This window comes from Notothenia coriiceps, unplaced genomic scaffold (assembly GCF_000735185.1).
Source record: "Notothenia coriiceps isolate Sejong01 unplaced genomic scaffold, NC01 NC01_scaffold00016293, whole genome shotgun sequence".
NCBI classification, from domain to species: domain Eukaryota; kingdom Metazoa; phylum Chordata; class Actinopteri; order Perciformes; family Nototheniidae; genus Notothenia; species Notothenia coriiceps.
This window is the reverse complement of record NW_011348994.1, coordinates 5,019-22,729: the sequence shown is the minus strand read 5'-3', so window position 1 is coordinate 22,729 and position 17,711 is coordinate 5,019. Positions and strand designations below refer to the sequence as shown.

Here is a 17,711-nt window from a genome sequence, read left to right as displayed (position 1 = left end):
TAGGTTACAGAAATGATGGCAATGAAAGTGAGTCATGTGAGAGAAAGAGCATTTTGCTCCGTCATTCAGATCCATGATTGCCTGCCTCTTTACTTATAAATAATGTGTTGGTCCTGGATGTTTATAATTAAAGAGAGAAATATTGTTTCACTTTGATGGCTGCTTTGAGAAACACTGCCCAGCATGCACACCACTCTCTGTGACATCCATACTCCACACAGACAAAGTGATTAATGATCCCGGCATTAACACTTCTGCATCATTAGCATTCTTCAGGGCTGAGAGGTCGGAGCTCCCTGGGAGGGCTCATTTAACGCCCGGGTGCTGAGTGGCAGTACTCACAACATTGACCCCCGACACACACACACACACACACACACACACACACACACACAATGTTAAGTGTCTGTGAAGTGGAATAAAAAAGGAAGTCGAGTTGGACAGATCACAGTAGGTTGGCAGTTACTAGCATCATTGTGCAACACATTGATGGAAGCAGCATCAAGTGGTTGGTATTAATCAGATTTACTCTTAGTAATAAGCAAAGAAAATGTGAGATCATCATGTCCTCACCAGGTTTGTGGTAGCTGACATAGATGTATAGAGCGAGGACGATGAGCAGAGTGACCAGAGCCGCCCACCAGTTGATGACAAACATAACCACCACGCACAGCACCGCCCCGGCCAGAGACACCCACATGTTGTAGTACTTGAAACTTGGGCGCCACCCTGTGTTAACAGATGGAAATTAAACCAAAAGAGCCATGCTAAAATAGGCAAATATAAACAGATCATCATACAAGGACAAATCTGAACTGAAACAAAGAACGTTTTAGAGCAGACTTCTTCACCATATTGATACAGCCTAAAAACAGACATGTTTGGCAAACAATCCATGTTTGAACCCTTATCCTAACAATGTTTCTGGTCAAGTGCAGCCCTAGAAATATACTTGTTACCAATATAGTTTTACAATACAACATAAAACTACACATATTTTTGGGAATGTTGTCCAAAAGTTCAAGACCAACTAAAGTTTTGTTATCCTCTAAAGGCATGGTAAAAACAGGCATTAAGTTAACTTTCAGTAACAACGACAAACCATTGTCACATTAGGGGACAGAGTAAGATAAGAAATACCTACTTAAATCGAAAATTGAGGCTTAACAGAGTATTTTATTTTCTTCCGAGTACTTGAACTTGTCGTCAACTTAACTTTCAACGCAAGGCTCTACACCCAACGGTGATCAAAGTCGCGCATCATGTGAAAGCAGCTTAAGTATAAGAGTGTATTCAAACTAGCCAAAAAAAAAGTGTAACAAAGGTGTAAGAAGACTCTTTGATCTCGAATGTATTCAAAAAGTTAGAGACCTTTTCAAGTCAACTCTTATGTCATGGCATGCATCTTATATCATCATCATCATCTTAGATCGCATCATCTATCGAGACTGAGTAAATTCAACTTTGGGTTTACCTGGAGAGTTGGCCAGGGAGGCGTGGAAGACAGAGAAGTTAATGAGAGCATACGACGCCAGGAAGAAGTTCGAGATGATGGGAGCGATGATGTTCAACTCCGCTAACAGACAGCAACAGAAAGCTTTGAATGAATATGAACTGTTCATTCTAGTTTTAATCTTTAGCTGCAACAGCAACAGACAGCAGCTTACCAATGAGGATGAAGGCCAGGCCGATGAAGAAGGTCAGGACGTAACCACGGAGAGGCTCGTTGTTTTTCCCATAACCCTTTGCAAACATACCCAGTCCTGGATAAATGTTGTCCTTACATAGCGCCTAGATAACAAAACATTTAGTTAATTATTTAATACATTTGTTAACACAGTTTTTAAGAGAGAGAGGGATATGAAATATGAAACTCTTAGATCGGGCTCATGCTTGGATGGATTGGACTAGGGATGATCATTTAGGCCTCTATCTCTCGAAATCTGGGTTCGACCCAAAAAAAGCTAAATGTATCCAATGATGAGAGAAGGTAAACGCTGTTAAAAGCTAATAACAAAAGCTACCAGTTCAGGGGTTTTTTCCCAGTCCATTTGCTTTTGTCGTTGGCTTTTTTTCGTTTAGCCATTCACAACAAATACCAATAACAACATTACAAATGTAACTCCTTAAGTCACTATATTTTGGTTGCTGATGATACACATCAAATTTAAACAGTCATTGTCGTTAATTCCTCTATTTATGTCTGTGTAAGAAGATGTTTTTTGTTCCTTTGTCTTGTAATAAATCAGATTATGAAGGAGTTTCTGACCTGGAAGACTTTGGGCGCGCTGACCAGCGAGGCCAGAGCCGAGGACAGAGTAGCTGAAAAAATCCCTGCAGAGATCAGAGGACCGAAGCCTGACACCAGACTCATGACCTGTAACACACACACACACACACACACACACACACACACACACACACACCACACACACACACACACACACACACACACACACACACACACACACACACACACACACACACACACACACACACACACACACACACACACACACACACACACACAAACGTGAACGTGACTCATGTAGCATAGTGTATGCTAACATACTGCCAAGTAAGAAGTGATGGGATACTGTTTGTGTCTTATTTATTTCTCTATGATATGCAAAACAAACCACATACTGTAGAGAGCAATGACATCTTAAGGCTCCCTCCATAGAACCAGCTGATTTTGGTGTGTAAAAGAACAGTTTGAGGTCCATAGAAACAACTTTTCCGTTTTCTCAGAAATAGCTTTTTGCTGTACATAGAAGCAACATTTATTTGTGTAGAATCTAATTGCAGTGAGTAGAAACTTGGGTTATGTTTTGTAACCCTAGTTCCACATATACCTGGACTCTATGGGTAATACTCTTGCCAAGCCCAAATAGGTTTCCTGTGATTGGAGAACATAATTTAGGTAGATCAACTGTTGCTGTTTGCCCTGAGAAGAAACAAAGGTTTTCAGCTTGCATCTGCCTCTCTTTCTCTGAATAATTCTCTTGTTTTTGATTTTTCTATGGAAGCATAAATCTAAGAGGGGTCTCAATCAATGAAAAAATTATGATTTAACAATCACTCAATGATTGGAAGGAATGACAACTCAATTTTGACTATGGAGATGAATGTTTGATGTCACCCCTACTAACCTAATATAGTCTGATCTGGAAGTTGTGTGATCTAAATCAGGCTTGATGTAATTAAATGACTGACTGAACAGAAGGACAGAAGGCAGCTCCATTGTGAAACATCAACACCTACCAAGATTATGTGATGTCTGTTAGCATGTGAGAGGACGAGAACCACACACAGATGTTAGATTTATTTGTTTTTCAGTTGGACAGATTTTAGTGAGACACGGCAAAACGTAATAATATAATTAAAGTTAAACCAGAGACAGTGTTTCCGTCTGTAGCAATAGACAATATCTAAAAAATGTCAGGGATATCAGTGTCAGAGAGCTGTGTGTGTTTGTGTGTGTGTGTGTGTGTGTGTGTGTGTGTGTGTGTGTGTGTGTGTGTGTGTGTGTGTGTGTGTGTGTGTGTGTGTGTGTGTGTGAGAGAGTGTAGGTGGATGTTGTCAATGCTCTCATTCAGCTCTAGCTCCAACCAGAAAGAACCTTGTGACTCAAAACAACAGCCACTATTATCACTGCTTCACTGTGGAGAACAGCTCTGCCTTTTACACACACACACACACACACACACACACACACACACACACACACACACACACACACACTTCTACGACGGCACGCAGAATCACGAGCTGCAGTCTGTCACAATTTACACTTTTTCATTTGACAGAGTGTGTTAATGCGCCTAAAGAGTTATAAATGATACATCTGCTTTCCATTATGATCATTGAAGTATATGCCAGGCACCAGACGTAGCAAATCAGTATTGGCTGAAACTAATGTATCCTTTGATAGTCCTAAATACCTTTTTGTATTAATCTCAAATAAATACAATGGTTGTACTTCAGGTAATAAAAGTTGTGTATCTTGAGGCTAAATATTGCAGTGTTGGCAATTGTAGCACCAAAACCAAGTGTGTAAAGTGTGTCTTTATTATGGAAAGACAGTCAAGGTCTCATTATTAAGGTAAATTAAAAGTCTCATCATGGTCTGGAAGGCTGCATAAACAGCAACAAACACAAGATCTAAAGATGAATGGGATCAGATTTTCTACTTCAATGGACTGTCAATGTGTGTTGACGGTCTTATCCTGACACGGCATCTCTGTCAATGTGTAGGCTTCCATAGGAAAACAATGGCTGTGGGTGTTTGGATACACGTCACATCTGCTCATGTGTGTTGGCCTTTATGCAACACAAATTCCTGAGCTGGCCTGTTCAGTATTTTGAATAATAAAACAGTATTGTATCTTATTGGTCATCAGATCTTTAGGGTTGGGGTTGGGGTTAGCGTCCGTTACCTGGAAGTCGTTCATCAGGCCGAACTGACAGCCTCCCTCCTTGCAGATGGAGAAGTCGTAGCCCAGCGTGCAGGCGGCGTCGGTGCAGTTCACCGTGTCGCTCACCGTGTCGTTTTGATCGCCAGTGGCATCCCTGACAATGCAGGAGCCTGGAGGATGAGAAAACCGACACACACTCTAACATAAGCCACAAACAGGGAGATTTAGTAAATCGTGCTTTTGGTTTATTAGGTTATCTTTGTTTCCTTCAAGGTTCAAGGCTTTTATTGTCATGTGCACAGTAGCTACAGTGTAGTTATGACAATGGAAATCTTAGGTCACAGGCTCCTCCAATAGTGCAACACAATAAAACAGATAATAGTGCAAATAAATAAAATAAAATAGAATATAATACAATTGTGCAGAATAGTCTATATACAAGTAATTGGAATATTGATATAAGTTACAAACGGATTAATGTTATGTATGTTCTTTCAAAAGTTCAGGTGTTTAACAGTTTTACGGCCTGTGGGATGAAACTGTCCCCGAGTCTGGTGTTTTTCTGGCTTTGCTGCACTATTGAGTATTATCCCCAAAGAACACGGACCACTCATTGATGTATCACACACCAATTTTATTGTACTTTTCCTTCCTTTTTCATTAAGTTTGATTTTTAAAGTAACAACACAAGATGTGTCGATAACAATTATTTATCAATGTGTACAGCGAGAGTAATATATGTTTCAATATTAATTTTTTTAATAGGACCAACAATGGTGCAAAATAGTCATTGTATACATCTCCTTAATATTTGCCAGATATGTGACTTAAACAGCATTGTCATATAATGTATAATAGCTGTAAAAATATTTATAGAATGCATATCATCACAGTTTTACGTGACACAATTTGTGTAACAAATGAACTGCAAGTTTTAATGATTTTTGGAATAGGAGCTGCCAATGAGTGTTAAATACCTGCAGAGATGGCAACGGCAATGTATGTGATTCCTGTGATGAGAATGGCCAGCAGAGTACCTTTAGGGATCGCCGACTGGGGGTCCTGAGGAAAGAGACATGACCACATTCAAGTTTATTTTTTCTCAATTTAAAATATGGTTTGAGCCTCAAGCTAATGACTATGTGATACATAGCTAAACTAATATTTTTCTCTGACTTCCCCTGGTGAAAGTAATAATTGAAATGTATTTGTAACTTCAACCGTATAACACATTTCATACAACAAGTATGTATAGGCTTAAGTCCTGGAGCAATGTTCCTTCATGTTAAAGAGGCAGAGCAACATAGTGATGAGTTAGTAACCTAAACTGTACTGTCTGAAACTAGGCCTTAAAGTGTTTTTCAAAACGTTGAAAAGGGCAAGTTAAGTACCTGGCTGTAGTGTTTAGACAAGAAAAGTCTAAATAACCCGCGAGAGAAATATGGTGAGCTTTTTCTAGGTGTGACCTTATTCTTGAAATGCAATCTGGCCAAAAACATATACATTATTGAGCCATACAATGACTGATTTCTGAAACGCTATATACAAGAGTGTCCACAGGGCTTGGAACATCAGATGAAGCAGAGATATAGATTTGAGTGTCATCTGCCTATAAATGGATGCCAAGCTGTTGACTAACGCCCTGTCCACACAGCAGCTTTAAAAAAAATCTTCCAACGCTTCCAACGCTTCCAACGCTTCTCTGCCCATTGACTTTGAATGGGGGTGACGTCACTTTGCCTCGCTTTTCGCCGAACTGCATTGTTGGGAAGCAAAGCGAAGATTTACAGGATTTTCAGGATTCAAAAGTTGAGCAATGTTCAACTTTTGAAGCTGAGCTGGAAGCGTCAGCCAATCAAATCCCGTTTATGCAAATCTGACAGTACAAGCGCTAGCCAATCAAACTACGTGTAAGCTTGGAGAGCCAGACCGCAGTTCATTTCCTCATATTCCAAACGAGAAATTACGGGAGCAAATCACCCGGTTCTTTACGATCAGTACTATTTACCGGGATACAAACCGGAGGAACCAGGCATGGAGGGAGGTGGCAGAGACAGTGGGTGAAACTGGTAGGTTTTCGCCTGTTTGGAGAGTTTATATCCAGTTTACTTCGTTTTAACATTGCTATTGCTTTGTATGTCGGGGGCGGGAGATTCATGTGATTGGTTGTTGGTCGCGTTTCTCGCAAAAAATCCCCAAGCTTTCAGACACACCCACCTCCAAGATTTTCAAGATTTTTTCAAAGCTGCTGTGTGGACGGGGCGTAATACAACTAAGTGGCAGCTAGTAAAGAAATGCAAGAGCGGGGCTTAAGACAAAATCTTAGGACACACCACAAGACACATATTTACTTTCTGAACAGTACTATATGCCTATATTATATTATGCAAAATGTAAAACTCACTGTGAGGTCTCCGGAGATGTTGGCTCCAGCCAGGATCCCGGTGGCCGCAGGGAAGAAAATGGCGAACACTGAGAAGAATGTCTCCTCATCTCTAAAGTCTGGACCAAAGTTCTCTAAAAGGATAGCAGCTAAAAGAGAAGAGAACCAACACAGAGGAGAATAGTAAGTATTTTTCAGTAATACATTCTCAAACTGCATAGGTTAGGTCAGGGACACTTGAATAGGCAAAATGTTTGTACAAATCAAAAAAAGTGCAGACTTACAATTGTAGCCAAAGAATCCTTTGGGGTCTTTGCTTTCCATTGACATGAAGCTTCCTATGAAGTAGTTTGCGATGGCTGCCAGAAGGATCACCAGGAGGACGATCTGAGCCTGATAGACAGAGAGAGACAGACACAGATCGGGAGGATGGTATAATCAATGTGATGTTTTTATTTTAACAAATGATCTCATTACTGATCACAACATCTGCTGTTTGTGTTTGCATCTAGGATATAACTTGAGCCAACCACTGATCACTGATCAGGGTCAAGATTGTAACTCTAATTGCCCCTTTTTTTGTAACTGTAGCTGTAAATGACACGTGACAGTAGTAAATTGCAAATAGCAAGTTCTTACAACAAGATGGATGATTGGATTATACCAGATAATGTGGCTACGTTAACATGCTAATGTTTAGCAAGTAGCCTACTGTAAAATGTTCTAGCCTAATAGCATGCCATCGTTCTAAAACTCACTGCTAAACCAAAAGTACAGATGAGGGTAATGGGGAAGGGCATTAGATCTTCAGGTTTTTGGTCATGACCTGAAGATGATAAATAAATAAAGGTATTTCAATTCATCCTGGTGGGACCATGAATATCTAAACCACTCGTTAATGTAATCCAACCACTAGTTGTTTTAATTTGAATACAAACTATTATTTGATTGTCATGGTTAGTTACTTGTACTTTTACTTGTCCTTTATTAGAGATGTGTCTGTTGATTGTGTTTGTTTTTAGTGTCAGGATGTCTTTTTCTCTGCAAACAGAATCTACCTACGGGTACAAATAAATAACCTGAACCTGAACCTGATGGTGGTGGTAGAGGAAGTCAGGGAATTAACAACGTAGTATTCATCCTCTGGAGACCATGAATACTTGTAAATGGTTTCATTTTTGCCATACAACCAATATTGAGCTATTTCAGTCAGACCAAAGGCACATGTTTGAGGCTTTAATATTAACAGTAGGGAGCTATAATTTACTATCAGCGTCATATGTCAGTCTATGAGATGTCCTCTGAGGATGTTCAGTGTTCTGTCCTACCTTGGCTTCCCACTCCATCCCTGCTACAGAGATTCCCAGCAGCAGGATGACAGTCAGAGTCCCGACGATACGAATATCATTTAGCTCATCAGTCATCAAAGCATCGACATCCTGCAACCAACAGCAGGAACAAGATCAATATGAGGATCTATGCAAAACAATCTGACACAATTCAAATGGTTATACCAAGTTATTTCTTACGTTAAGCATCTCAACGACTGTCTCTGCAAAGCCTACGACGTACATGGCCACAGCCACTGCATTGGCAAAAGCAAAGATGAGACCGATGGACCCTCCGAACTCCGGTCCCAGACTCCTGGAGATCAGGTAGTACGCTCCGCCTGCACAGCAGTGACTCAGGTATTAGTCATTGTTTCCTTATGGGGTACCGTACATTTGAAAATTACCTTTTATTCTCAGGGACATTCTAGCGTTGATGGTGGTTGCCAACCCAGAAGTCTTTAGGTTGAATATTGCGAGTAAAATCACCACTTCAGTTCTCTTACAACCTCTTGACTAGGGATGGGTATCGTTTGAAATTTTTCGATTCCGATTCTGCTTATCGATTCCGGTTCTTATCGATTCCCCGTTTCGATTCCAAAATTGTTAAAGAAAAAGCTCTAATGTTTAGAAATATCTTAATTTTTTCAAGCTTTTAACTGACAACCGGGTCCGGGGTGCTAGTGCTGGCTATTGATGTCATACTCGGGCTCGGAGACCGCAAGCCATAAAAGACTGTACATTCTTTCATCTCGATGCCGTGCTGTCTTCAATGTTTGCTTAAATTATAAGTGCAACCTGACGAACAAGCTATTAGCTTGCCACAGGCATTGCACTGTGCCTTGCCTTTCTCTTTTTGTGTGTAGTGGAGCCACACTTTTGAGCGTTTACCGCAATGCATATTTGGTGTTATGAGGTGACTGAGCCCGAGCCGTGCATGCTGCTGGGTATCTAAACAAATCAAATCACACGCTGCTGTTCCGTTGATGCGTGACGTCGTCATGTTACTACAGGTCCTTACAGATAGCTACGTAGCCTTAGCCTACATCCGTGCAGACATGTAGGCTTTCTTAGCAATACTAAAGGGTTAGTCTACCGCGTTTAGGAACCGTTAAGCAGAACCAAAATTGTGTATTTTGTATGGGTACCCGGTACCCGGCATTTTCTTATCGGTTCTCATCTGGAACCGAGTTTCGGTTCCCAACCCTACTCTTGACTGAGCCATCAATCAACTATAGCTATCAGTATTACTTATATGTTCTTTATCCAGTGGTTTTTACGAAAGAAAAAGGTTTCATATGTCTGAAAGTTGGCTGCTAAATGTTAGGGTTTTTGGCTCTCATAATATGTTGCTTTAAAAATAATCTGTATTTCAGAATAACTGGGTGGCAAACTCCACAATAATCAGATGACATTTTCAAAATAAAAGCATGTAGTTGCTGTCATCACCTCCTCGTACGAAGCCATTGGTTGCTATAGCAGAGGTGGACAGACCGGTGATGGTGGTGACGACACTCGCCATCAGAATGATCGCAATGGTGAGACCTATTAAACATAACAAAACATAAACTAACTAAGAAACACAGTTTGGAAAATTATGAAACAACAGTTTTGATTAATCATATCATTTCCAGAACTGATTATTCAAGCAGGCAAACAGGCCCAACATTCTCTAATGATGAACTTACCATACCCATTAGCCGTTAGCTCAAATTGATAAATCAGCTAATTTCAAGCTTTCACAGAACTTTTATCAATGTAATCCAATGGCTCTCATTATATATTCCTGAACATCAATGTTTAATTCACAATATTAGTTAATTGTTTACTGAGGCTTTTTCTTAATGTAAACATATTCCATGAAAAGTCAAAAAACAATACTGTAGTGCGTCTCTCAATTATTTCTGACTTCCTGTCTGTGGCTCTCAGCTCCATGCCCAATGGTCCCAACTGATGAAGTCACATTTTTAAAAGGGAATAGAAATGTATATTTTATCCAACATTACACAAACAGTGGGAAAATTGTGAAATTGTTAGGGACATTATTCATTCACGGATTAATCCACGTTTGGTTATGAGTATTTGTGGAAGCAGGACAATGTATATGGGACACGGCACAGAGGCACATGATGGTACAACCACAATACTTTTTATTAGACACATTCAGTGTTGGTTTAGGGCCCCGCAGCCACTAAGGGCCCCCTAGCAAAAAGAAAAAGAAAAAGAAAAAAAAAGAATAATCTCAGTACACCGTCGCCGTGATAAGTATGTTTAATTAATGTTGTTAATATGCCTACATTGCCTACTCTCAAAGTAATGTATTATATTATTGAGTCAATAATATAATACATTAACCGTGCCATACCTGAACCTCATCATGACACTAGAGAGGACGGCAGGATTGTAATTTCCTGTGTTCAGTGAATGCAACAGAGGCAAGACACCAGACCAACAGAGAGTTGAATGGAAATAAACATCTGTTTTATTGGCTTACAGGTACCTATCCTGTGAGCTGTGACAATGTTTAAAATAAACTGTCAGTCGGACTCAGAGTTTTGGAAGAAAAAATAGTGGTGGCTCACACAACAACCCCGGAGCCACAACTTGAGCCAGGTGAACAAGGTATGTAAATGTCAATAAACTTCCAAATTATGCGAACATGTAAGCAAAGCATAAATTACAGCTACGTTGAGTTCTTTGAATCGCGGGGGTAAACTAAACCGTTAGCAAGTAGCTATAGCTAGCCAGATATATTAAATAAACAGGTTGTCATACAATCTAAATGTTTAGTTTTTTAGCGTTACCTGGTAATTTCAAAGAAAGTTCTCAAGGAAATGTTGACTTACTGTTCAACATGAAGCTAGAAGCTACCTTACAGTACACAGCTGATCCTGAGTCCTGTCAGTTAAAGTGTTTCATAGTTAGCTTAGCTAAGCATCAACCTAGCACTGAAATATATGGATTTTATGTGACAGTATATCTGAGAAAAAGTCAGCTGAAATGGTGGCATAGTTGCCACTGCTTTACGTGTCGACAGCATGTTTGAACGTATTTGCAGCAGTAAATGTGGCTGTTTGGCCAATGGCCACTGACGTTGCCATAACAACACCTGCATTTAAATATGCAACCTTTTTGTGACAGATTTTTGCATGAAATTATAATTATTATGAATGATATTCCTATTGACAGCTAGTTTCTATGTGAACCATCGGGAGGACCGGGAGGGTGTGTGTGGCGCGAGAGAGAGACCTTACGTGTATTGTTGTTGTTGTTAGCATCTGGTGCTAGCTAACTGCTCTAACGGATATAAGGAGCTGTTTAAATGAAAACAGAGGAGTGACATTTCGCCGAAAACTGCGCCGAGCACTTCACTTTATGCAGGTAGCCAGACAGTGGGACATTGTGGGAAAAGTCAGCACACTCAGCACGGATAGTGCGCGCAACATGATTGCAGCGTCCAGGCAGCTCCCGTTCGAGCATATGCCTTGAGTTGCACATAGCTCCAACGATCCAACACACACACACACACACACACACACACACACTTTGTATTGTATTATTGNCGACAGCAAAAAACTCTTGTTTTATCATAAATGCCACGTAAATCCAGTGCGCACAGCGCATTGCGCAACACTTTATTGCTATCCTCCACGATAACGTCCACCTTTCCATATTTTTGGTTTGGAACATCGACATGTGAGGGAAGGAGGCATTGACGCCTTTCGGGTGACAGTGGTTGCCTGCCAAGGGAAAAACCCTCTCACTCGGGGTGCTTGTGGCTGGAATAGCCAGGTAGCTCCTCGAAAGCGGGGGAAGCGGTGCACGTGTTTTGCCCACCACTCCAGTGGATTATCCATTGTGGGGATATGCGGTGTCCGCTGGCAGTAATCCCGTAGCTCATCATCCGCATCACTGTTGACCCGTGTTTTCTTGCTGTTCGTTTGCCTCTGTTCAGTGCTGACGCCGGTCCGTTGCTCACTGGTGCTAGCATTACTGCTAGTGGTAGCTGTCGGCAGCGGGTGTTTCATCTCCAGATGGTTGCGCATAGCAGATGCATTTGTATTGTACTTCAGTACAGCTGTACACAACTGACAATTCACTGTGGAGTTGGTTACATCTTCGTTGAAGTACTGCCATACATAAGAATGTCGGACGTGTTTTGGAGCATTTTGCAGCGCCTCGTTTACCTCCATTTTTTTCACGACTAGTTGACTAGGGCCTACAGCGCCGACTAGTGGTAAAGGTAGTCGACTAGTCGACTAGTCGATTAGTTGGTGAAACCCCTAGTAAGAACGCACTAGAGTGAGGGGGGCCCCCGAGCCAAAGCTCGCTGAGGGCCCCCAAAAGTCTAGGTCCGGTCCTGGGGTCTATTAATGGGAATAGTTGATAAGAATAGAACATTAACCTGTAAGTATTGTGGCTACCAAATAGTACATCTAATGAGACTTTCTGATCTGTTGGCACTTGAAGGAGAATGACCTCATACTTGGATTCTTCTCAAACATTTAAACTCAATGTACCCACCGATTCCAGCGTGGCCAACAATCCAGGTCATTCGGATGAAAAGCATCACACCCCAGATATTCAGCATGCAGCGGACCTGTAATGCACAAACATGTTAGTCTTCTGTGGGCCAGCCTGTAACCCCAGATGGGAGATGAGTCTACGCTACAACAATTGCTGTTGAAAACATTGATTTGATCAGATAAGATGAAATATCACAGTGAGAAACAGAGGACTACTCCTTTAAATGTTCCTGTTCAGAACACTAACCAGGACTCCTTTGACCCAACCAAACTTGATAGTTCCTCCTTTAGCATTCTTTGCCGCCAACGCCGCCGCTGCCTCCTCAGCTGCTGAAGGCTCCTCTCCATTGGCCAGTCCGTCTTCAAACGGATCCTGACAACCAATCACAGCCAAGGGGAAAAGGGTGACAGAAAAAAAAACAGGAGAGTAATCAATTAGTGGATCATGAAAAAGAAAAATATACCTACATCTGAAGAGGCCCAATTGTGCTTTTTGGGCTTTTCCCTTGAGTTCTATAGGTTTTTGAGTATGTAAATGGTCTGCAAAGGCTAAAATCCCTGTGTTCCCTCCAGAGGGAGTTTCTCTCCCACACACTCCCCCTCCCTGCCTGAAACACCTCGATTGGATTCCTTTGTTTACTTTCGTGACATAGTGACCTCACTAGGTAATACTTGCACTTCTATTGGCTGGCGATCCAACACATTGTACGTGATAGGGGTGGGACATCTCTAAGCGGTTGACAAATCCCAAAAGAAGCGGTTGGCTAACCAATCAGAACAGACTGGGCTCTGGTTTCAGACAGAGGGTGAAAAGAGGTGCTGCAGCACAGGCAGTATGAGAAAAATAAAGAGCTATTTGAACATTAAAGCATGGAGACATGTCACAGTAGAGGCACAACATACAAATATGAGCCTAAAATAATTAGCATATTGGTATCCCCTTAAAAATAAATGCTTTAGTGGATTTTGTACGTCATCCAACCTCCTGCTGTTAGAATACTATCAGTGTACAATGTACGGCTATGTTGCAGCTACCTAGAGGAGTGGGATGCCTACAGGGTCATGAGATGCAGCATTGTGCTTGTGTGCTTGTGTGCTTGTGTGCTTGTGTGTGTGTGTGTGTGTGTGTGTGTGTGTGTGTGTGTGTGTGTGTGTGTGTGTGTGTGTGTGTGCGCGCGCATGTGTGTGTGTGTTTATTTGTTGGGGTCATGCCTCCATGTCACTAAGCCCACTCGGAGTCTCTGAGATGGAGTGCAGGGAATGTTTTCTGTTTTCAGTTTGCATACCTCTAATTACCGCCCATAACTAAACATTAACCTGAGAAAAAATGGAGGAGCTGCATTTGATTTGGTCTTCAAATGAATGAAAGTTTAGTAGAACTTTCTTACTATTAACTATCATTTATATTACAACTGCTACTCTGAAGATTATCATATCAATTAATAATACAGATATTTGTTATGTTTTTAAATCATGTATGATAGGTTAAGATTAGACTATTGATTCCTTGCAGAAATTCACAAGTATACATACTTCAAACATACTATATATATTAGGAATGTGATGATGTGCAGAATGAGTACCTTTACATTTTGAGTACATTTACTACACTATTTGTGTAGGAATTTAATGTAACTTGTTATGCTACGCTGTTGTAGTGCTACTTTTACTTCACAGTTACTTCAGAGTATTCGAGAACTTCACCATCCACTGTTTAAAAGTGCGGTATTGGCAGAGGAGGGAGAAGTATACTCAGATGATCTTGGACTTATAGTAAAAGTAGAAGTACCGGAAAGTAGGCATACTCTGTTACAAGTAAAAGTCCTGCATTCAACAGAATAATACATATGATTTTTTAAATAATTATTGATCATTAAAGTGCTATCAAAGCTGGTAAAGGTGCATCTAGTTTGAATGACTTTGTATACTGCAGGGTAGCTTGTACAAAACTGGAACTAAAGTCTGATTTAAGACTTGATTATATTTCACATCATTAATCCAAATCAGTAAAGTAGGCTAACTAAAGGTATTAAATAAATGTAGAGGCGCACAAGTACATAATTTACCTCTGAATTGTAATGGTGTAGAAGTTCAAAGTATACAATAATTAGAAATACTTAAGTAAAGTAAAGTAAGTATCTATAGGCTATGATGTGTAATGCTATTAGGGGAATGAAAACACATTTTATTTGTACTTTATCGAGTTCATCGTGCAGCTCCGACAGCGACGGTCTGCCCCACTTCTCCCCGAAAGGCGCAGCGGTCTGCCGGTAGAAGTCGATGTTGGGCACGGCGTCTATGGTGTTATGTCCGAAGGTCCTCATGTAGTAGGTGTTGGAGTGGGAGTCGGAGACGTGCGTATGTCCCGTGCCCGTTGAATGGAGGCTGACCGAGTCGCTCCGCACCGTGTCCGGCTCGTGGAAGACATCCGGCGGGAGCCCGATATCCATGGCGCTGCCCAGGGCGCCTGCATCCAGGAAGCCCACCACCCTGAACCGGCCTTTGGACTCCTCGGGCGGCTTGGATGCATCTGTGGAGGCCGGGGCGGCTGCTGCTTCTGTCACCGTGTCCACCTGGAAGCGGCTCTGAGGGGAGCCGCCGCTCTTCAAGGCCGGCTTCTGTCCCGACATGTCCTCCCGGATTAGACGCTCGAAAGAGTCACTTCTAATGAACGGTTACCGTGTCAAAAACACCTGCTCTAAAGCCGAGGGGAGGTCGGGGCAGCAGCTTCGCAGCATGTAGTACCAAACAGTCCCAGCAGACACACACAACCGCAGGCTGGCAGAAGAAGAAATCATTTAAGTGTCCAAAAGAAACATTTACAAACTAAAGTTAAACACAGACTGTCATCACCTCCTCTGCGAACTCTGGGTAATGGAGCGGCCAGGACGTGACGTGCGTAAAGGACACCAACTCTCTCTCTCTTTGACTCAGTGTCTCTCTCCGCCTATCAATCTGTGTCTCTCCCTCTCCATCAGTCTATCTGTCCATCCATCCACGTGTTGACGTGCGTGTCGTCCCTTCAGATGGCGACTCAAACGGTGTATTGTCATCCGTCTTGTTCCCTCTCTCCTCCTCTCTCTGGACTCTCGAGACATCTCAGCATGACGGGTACCCGGCGGAGAGGAGGAGGAGGGGGATGAGGAGGAAGGGGAAGGAATGATGGATCGGTGTCCGTTACGCACCAAACTTTGGCACGCGTCGTGGCGCATCCATTTCGGGAGGAAAAGAGAGGAAGAGACAGAAAGGATGATGAGAGGGGGACATGTGACCTTGCCTCATGTAGTTCAGATCACACTGGAGCGTGGGTCAGGTTATATTAACTGCAAGTGCCCTGACTGACTGCACAACTGACGTGGAAACCAAACAGAATAAATTAAAACAAAAAGTAAAAAAAACATAAAAAATATAAAAACGTCAAATGAATATCTTGAATGTGTGTGTGTGTGTGTGTGTGTGTGTGTGTGTGTGTGTGTGTGTGTGTGTGTGTGTGTGTGTGTGTGTGTGTGTGTGTGTGTGTGTGTGTGTGTGTGTGTGTGTGTGTGTGTGTGTGTGTGTGTGTGTGTGTGTGTGTGTGTGTGTGTGTGTGTGTGTGTGTGTGTGTGTGTGTGTGTGTGTGTGCATCGTTTGCATAGGGAACAACAGCTGCTTTCTCTGACAAAGTGCTTGATGCTGGAGCCAAACACTGGACAATACAAGGACAGAATAAAGGGGACCAGTTCGACCAATTTCACTTTATTAAACTTATCTAAGATTACATTTGTGAGTTATAAGCAACATGTCATCATCATTATGTCACACGTTTGCGGTTCTTTTACTGCAAACATATGTTCCTTAAAGGTCCCATGTCATGGCCATTTCTACTGGTCACAATTCCATTGTTGAGGTCTACTAGAATAGATTTATATTGTGCAATGTTCCAAACTCACATTGGTTTCTAATCTGTATAGTATGTGTATTCACTCTCTGTCCTAAACGGCTTGTTGGAGCTCCTGCCCCCCCGCCCCCCTCCCTGTGAGCCCAGTGTGCGCCGATTGGTCAGCTCGGCCAATTAGTCAACCACCAGAGAGGCTCCGCCCATGTCTAACACAGTCCGATTAATGGTAAAGTTGTCCATAAAAAACTATTATATTCGTAAAGTGTACAGCTAATATATCTATATATATATCAATTAATTTGATATAAAAAAATGACACATTAATTATAGGAGTGTAATACTTTTACAAAAACTATAGTAATAATATGCATTAATTATGACAATGTCATACTATTACTAGGAGTGTTCTATAGTGTGTTCAAAAAGCAACTACAAAAACACTATATATTATACCGTAGTTACTATTTAAAATAATATAGGAATACTACAAAGAACTAGATACATAGTATTACTATTGAAATATTATAGGAGTACTTTAGCTAATAAAATGGCACGGTAGAAAAAAACTATAGTAAGACGATAGCTGGTGAAAAATACTACAGAACACTACAAACTTACTATAGGACACTATACAACTTTTATAGTATACTATAGTAATACTATAGTTCATTTTCGTAAGGGTCGGCTGGCCGGCTACGAAAGTATGTAACTTAACAAATTTTCGACGGATACGCAGCGCCACGTCAAGAATATATTGTTTTACGTATAAAATTAATTTGATACATATATATCAGGGGTTCTCGAAACTTTTTGTTTATGCGGACCACTATTGGTAGTTATCAAGGATTGTTCGGCGCGGGACACCTCATATGCGAAACCGTAAAAATAAGATAAAAGCTTTAGTGTTAAAACGCCGAGATGTTTGTTATAGTTCCCATTATAGACAATCAAAAGAAAAATTTGAAGGCCTATCTGATACTTTTGTGACAGGTGTCTGTCTGCGTTGTTTATGTTCTCAAAGAGGACGGCGGAACGTATGTGAATTAGGTGATCCCAAAGCAATGCCACAAGTGCGCACGCGCGCAGTGCACTCACAAAACGGGGCAGACAGGGTTAACAAAAGAAAAAACTACCGCTATGGCGGGGGGTAGTCCTACTTTAGGTTACGTGTACTGCAAA

At 41.4% G+C, this 17,711-nt stretch overlaps 1 protein-coding gene across 1 annotated transcript; it reads right to left on the bottom strand.

Annotated features, from left to right (window-relative positions):
- Nucleotides 1-445: 445 nt before the first annotated feature.
- LOC104949496 (solute carrier family 12 member 2-like) lies at nucleotides 446-15,776 on the bottom strand. Its single transcript, XM_010775859.1, has 14 exons — nucleotides 14,851-15,776; nucleotides 12,903-13,028; nucleotides 12,654-12,729; nucleotides 9,579-9,674; nucleotides 8,331-8,470; nucleotides 8,130-8,240; nucleotides 7,086-7,194; nucleotides 6,823-6,950; nucleotides 5,396-5,480; nucleotides 4,440-4,588; nucleotides 2,270-2,377; nucleotides 1,668-1,791; nucleotides 1,475-1,576; nucleotides 446-729 (listed from the first exon to the last, which is right to left on the bottom strand). Exons 1-14 carry the CDS (start codon nucleotides 15,283-15,285, stop codon nucleotides 446-448), a joined length of 2,073 nt encoding a protein of 690 aa, XP_010774161.1. The 5' UTR covers nucleotides 15,286-15,776.
- Between the last annotated feature and the right edge of the window lie 1,935 nt (nucleotides 15,777-17,711).

What these genes read in the sequence shown, in the direction of transcription:
- LOC104949496 (XM_010775859.1), bottom strand. Translation starts at nt 15,285, where the DNA reads ATGTCGGGACAGAAGCCGGCCTTGAAGAGCGGCGGCTCCCCTCAGAGC. An exon ending in ACATCTCCGGAGACCTCACA is followed by an intron (nt 5,481 to 6,822) that starts GTGAGTTTTACA and finishes CTCTTTCCTCAG; the next exon opens with GACCCCCAGTCGGCGATCCC. An exon ending in GCCTGATGAACGACTTCCAG is followed by an intron (nt 2,378 to 4,439) that starts GTAACGGACGCT and finishes TGTGTGTTACAG; the next exon opens with GTCATGAGTCTGGTGTCAGG.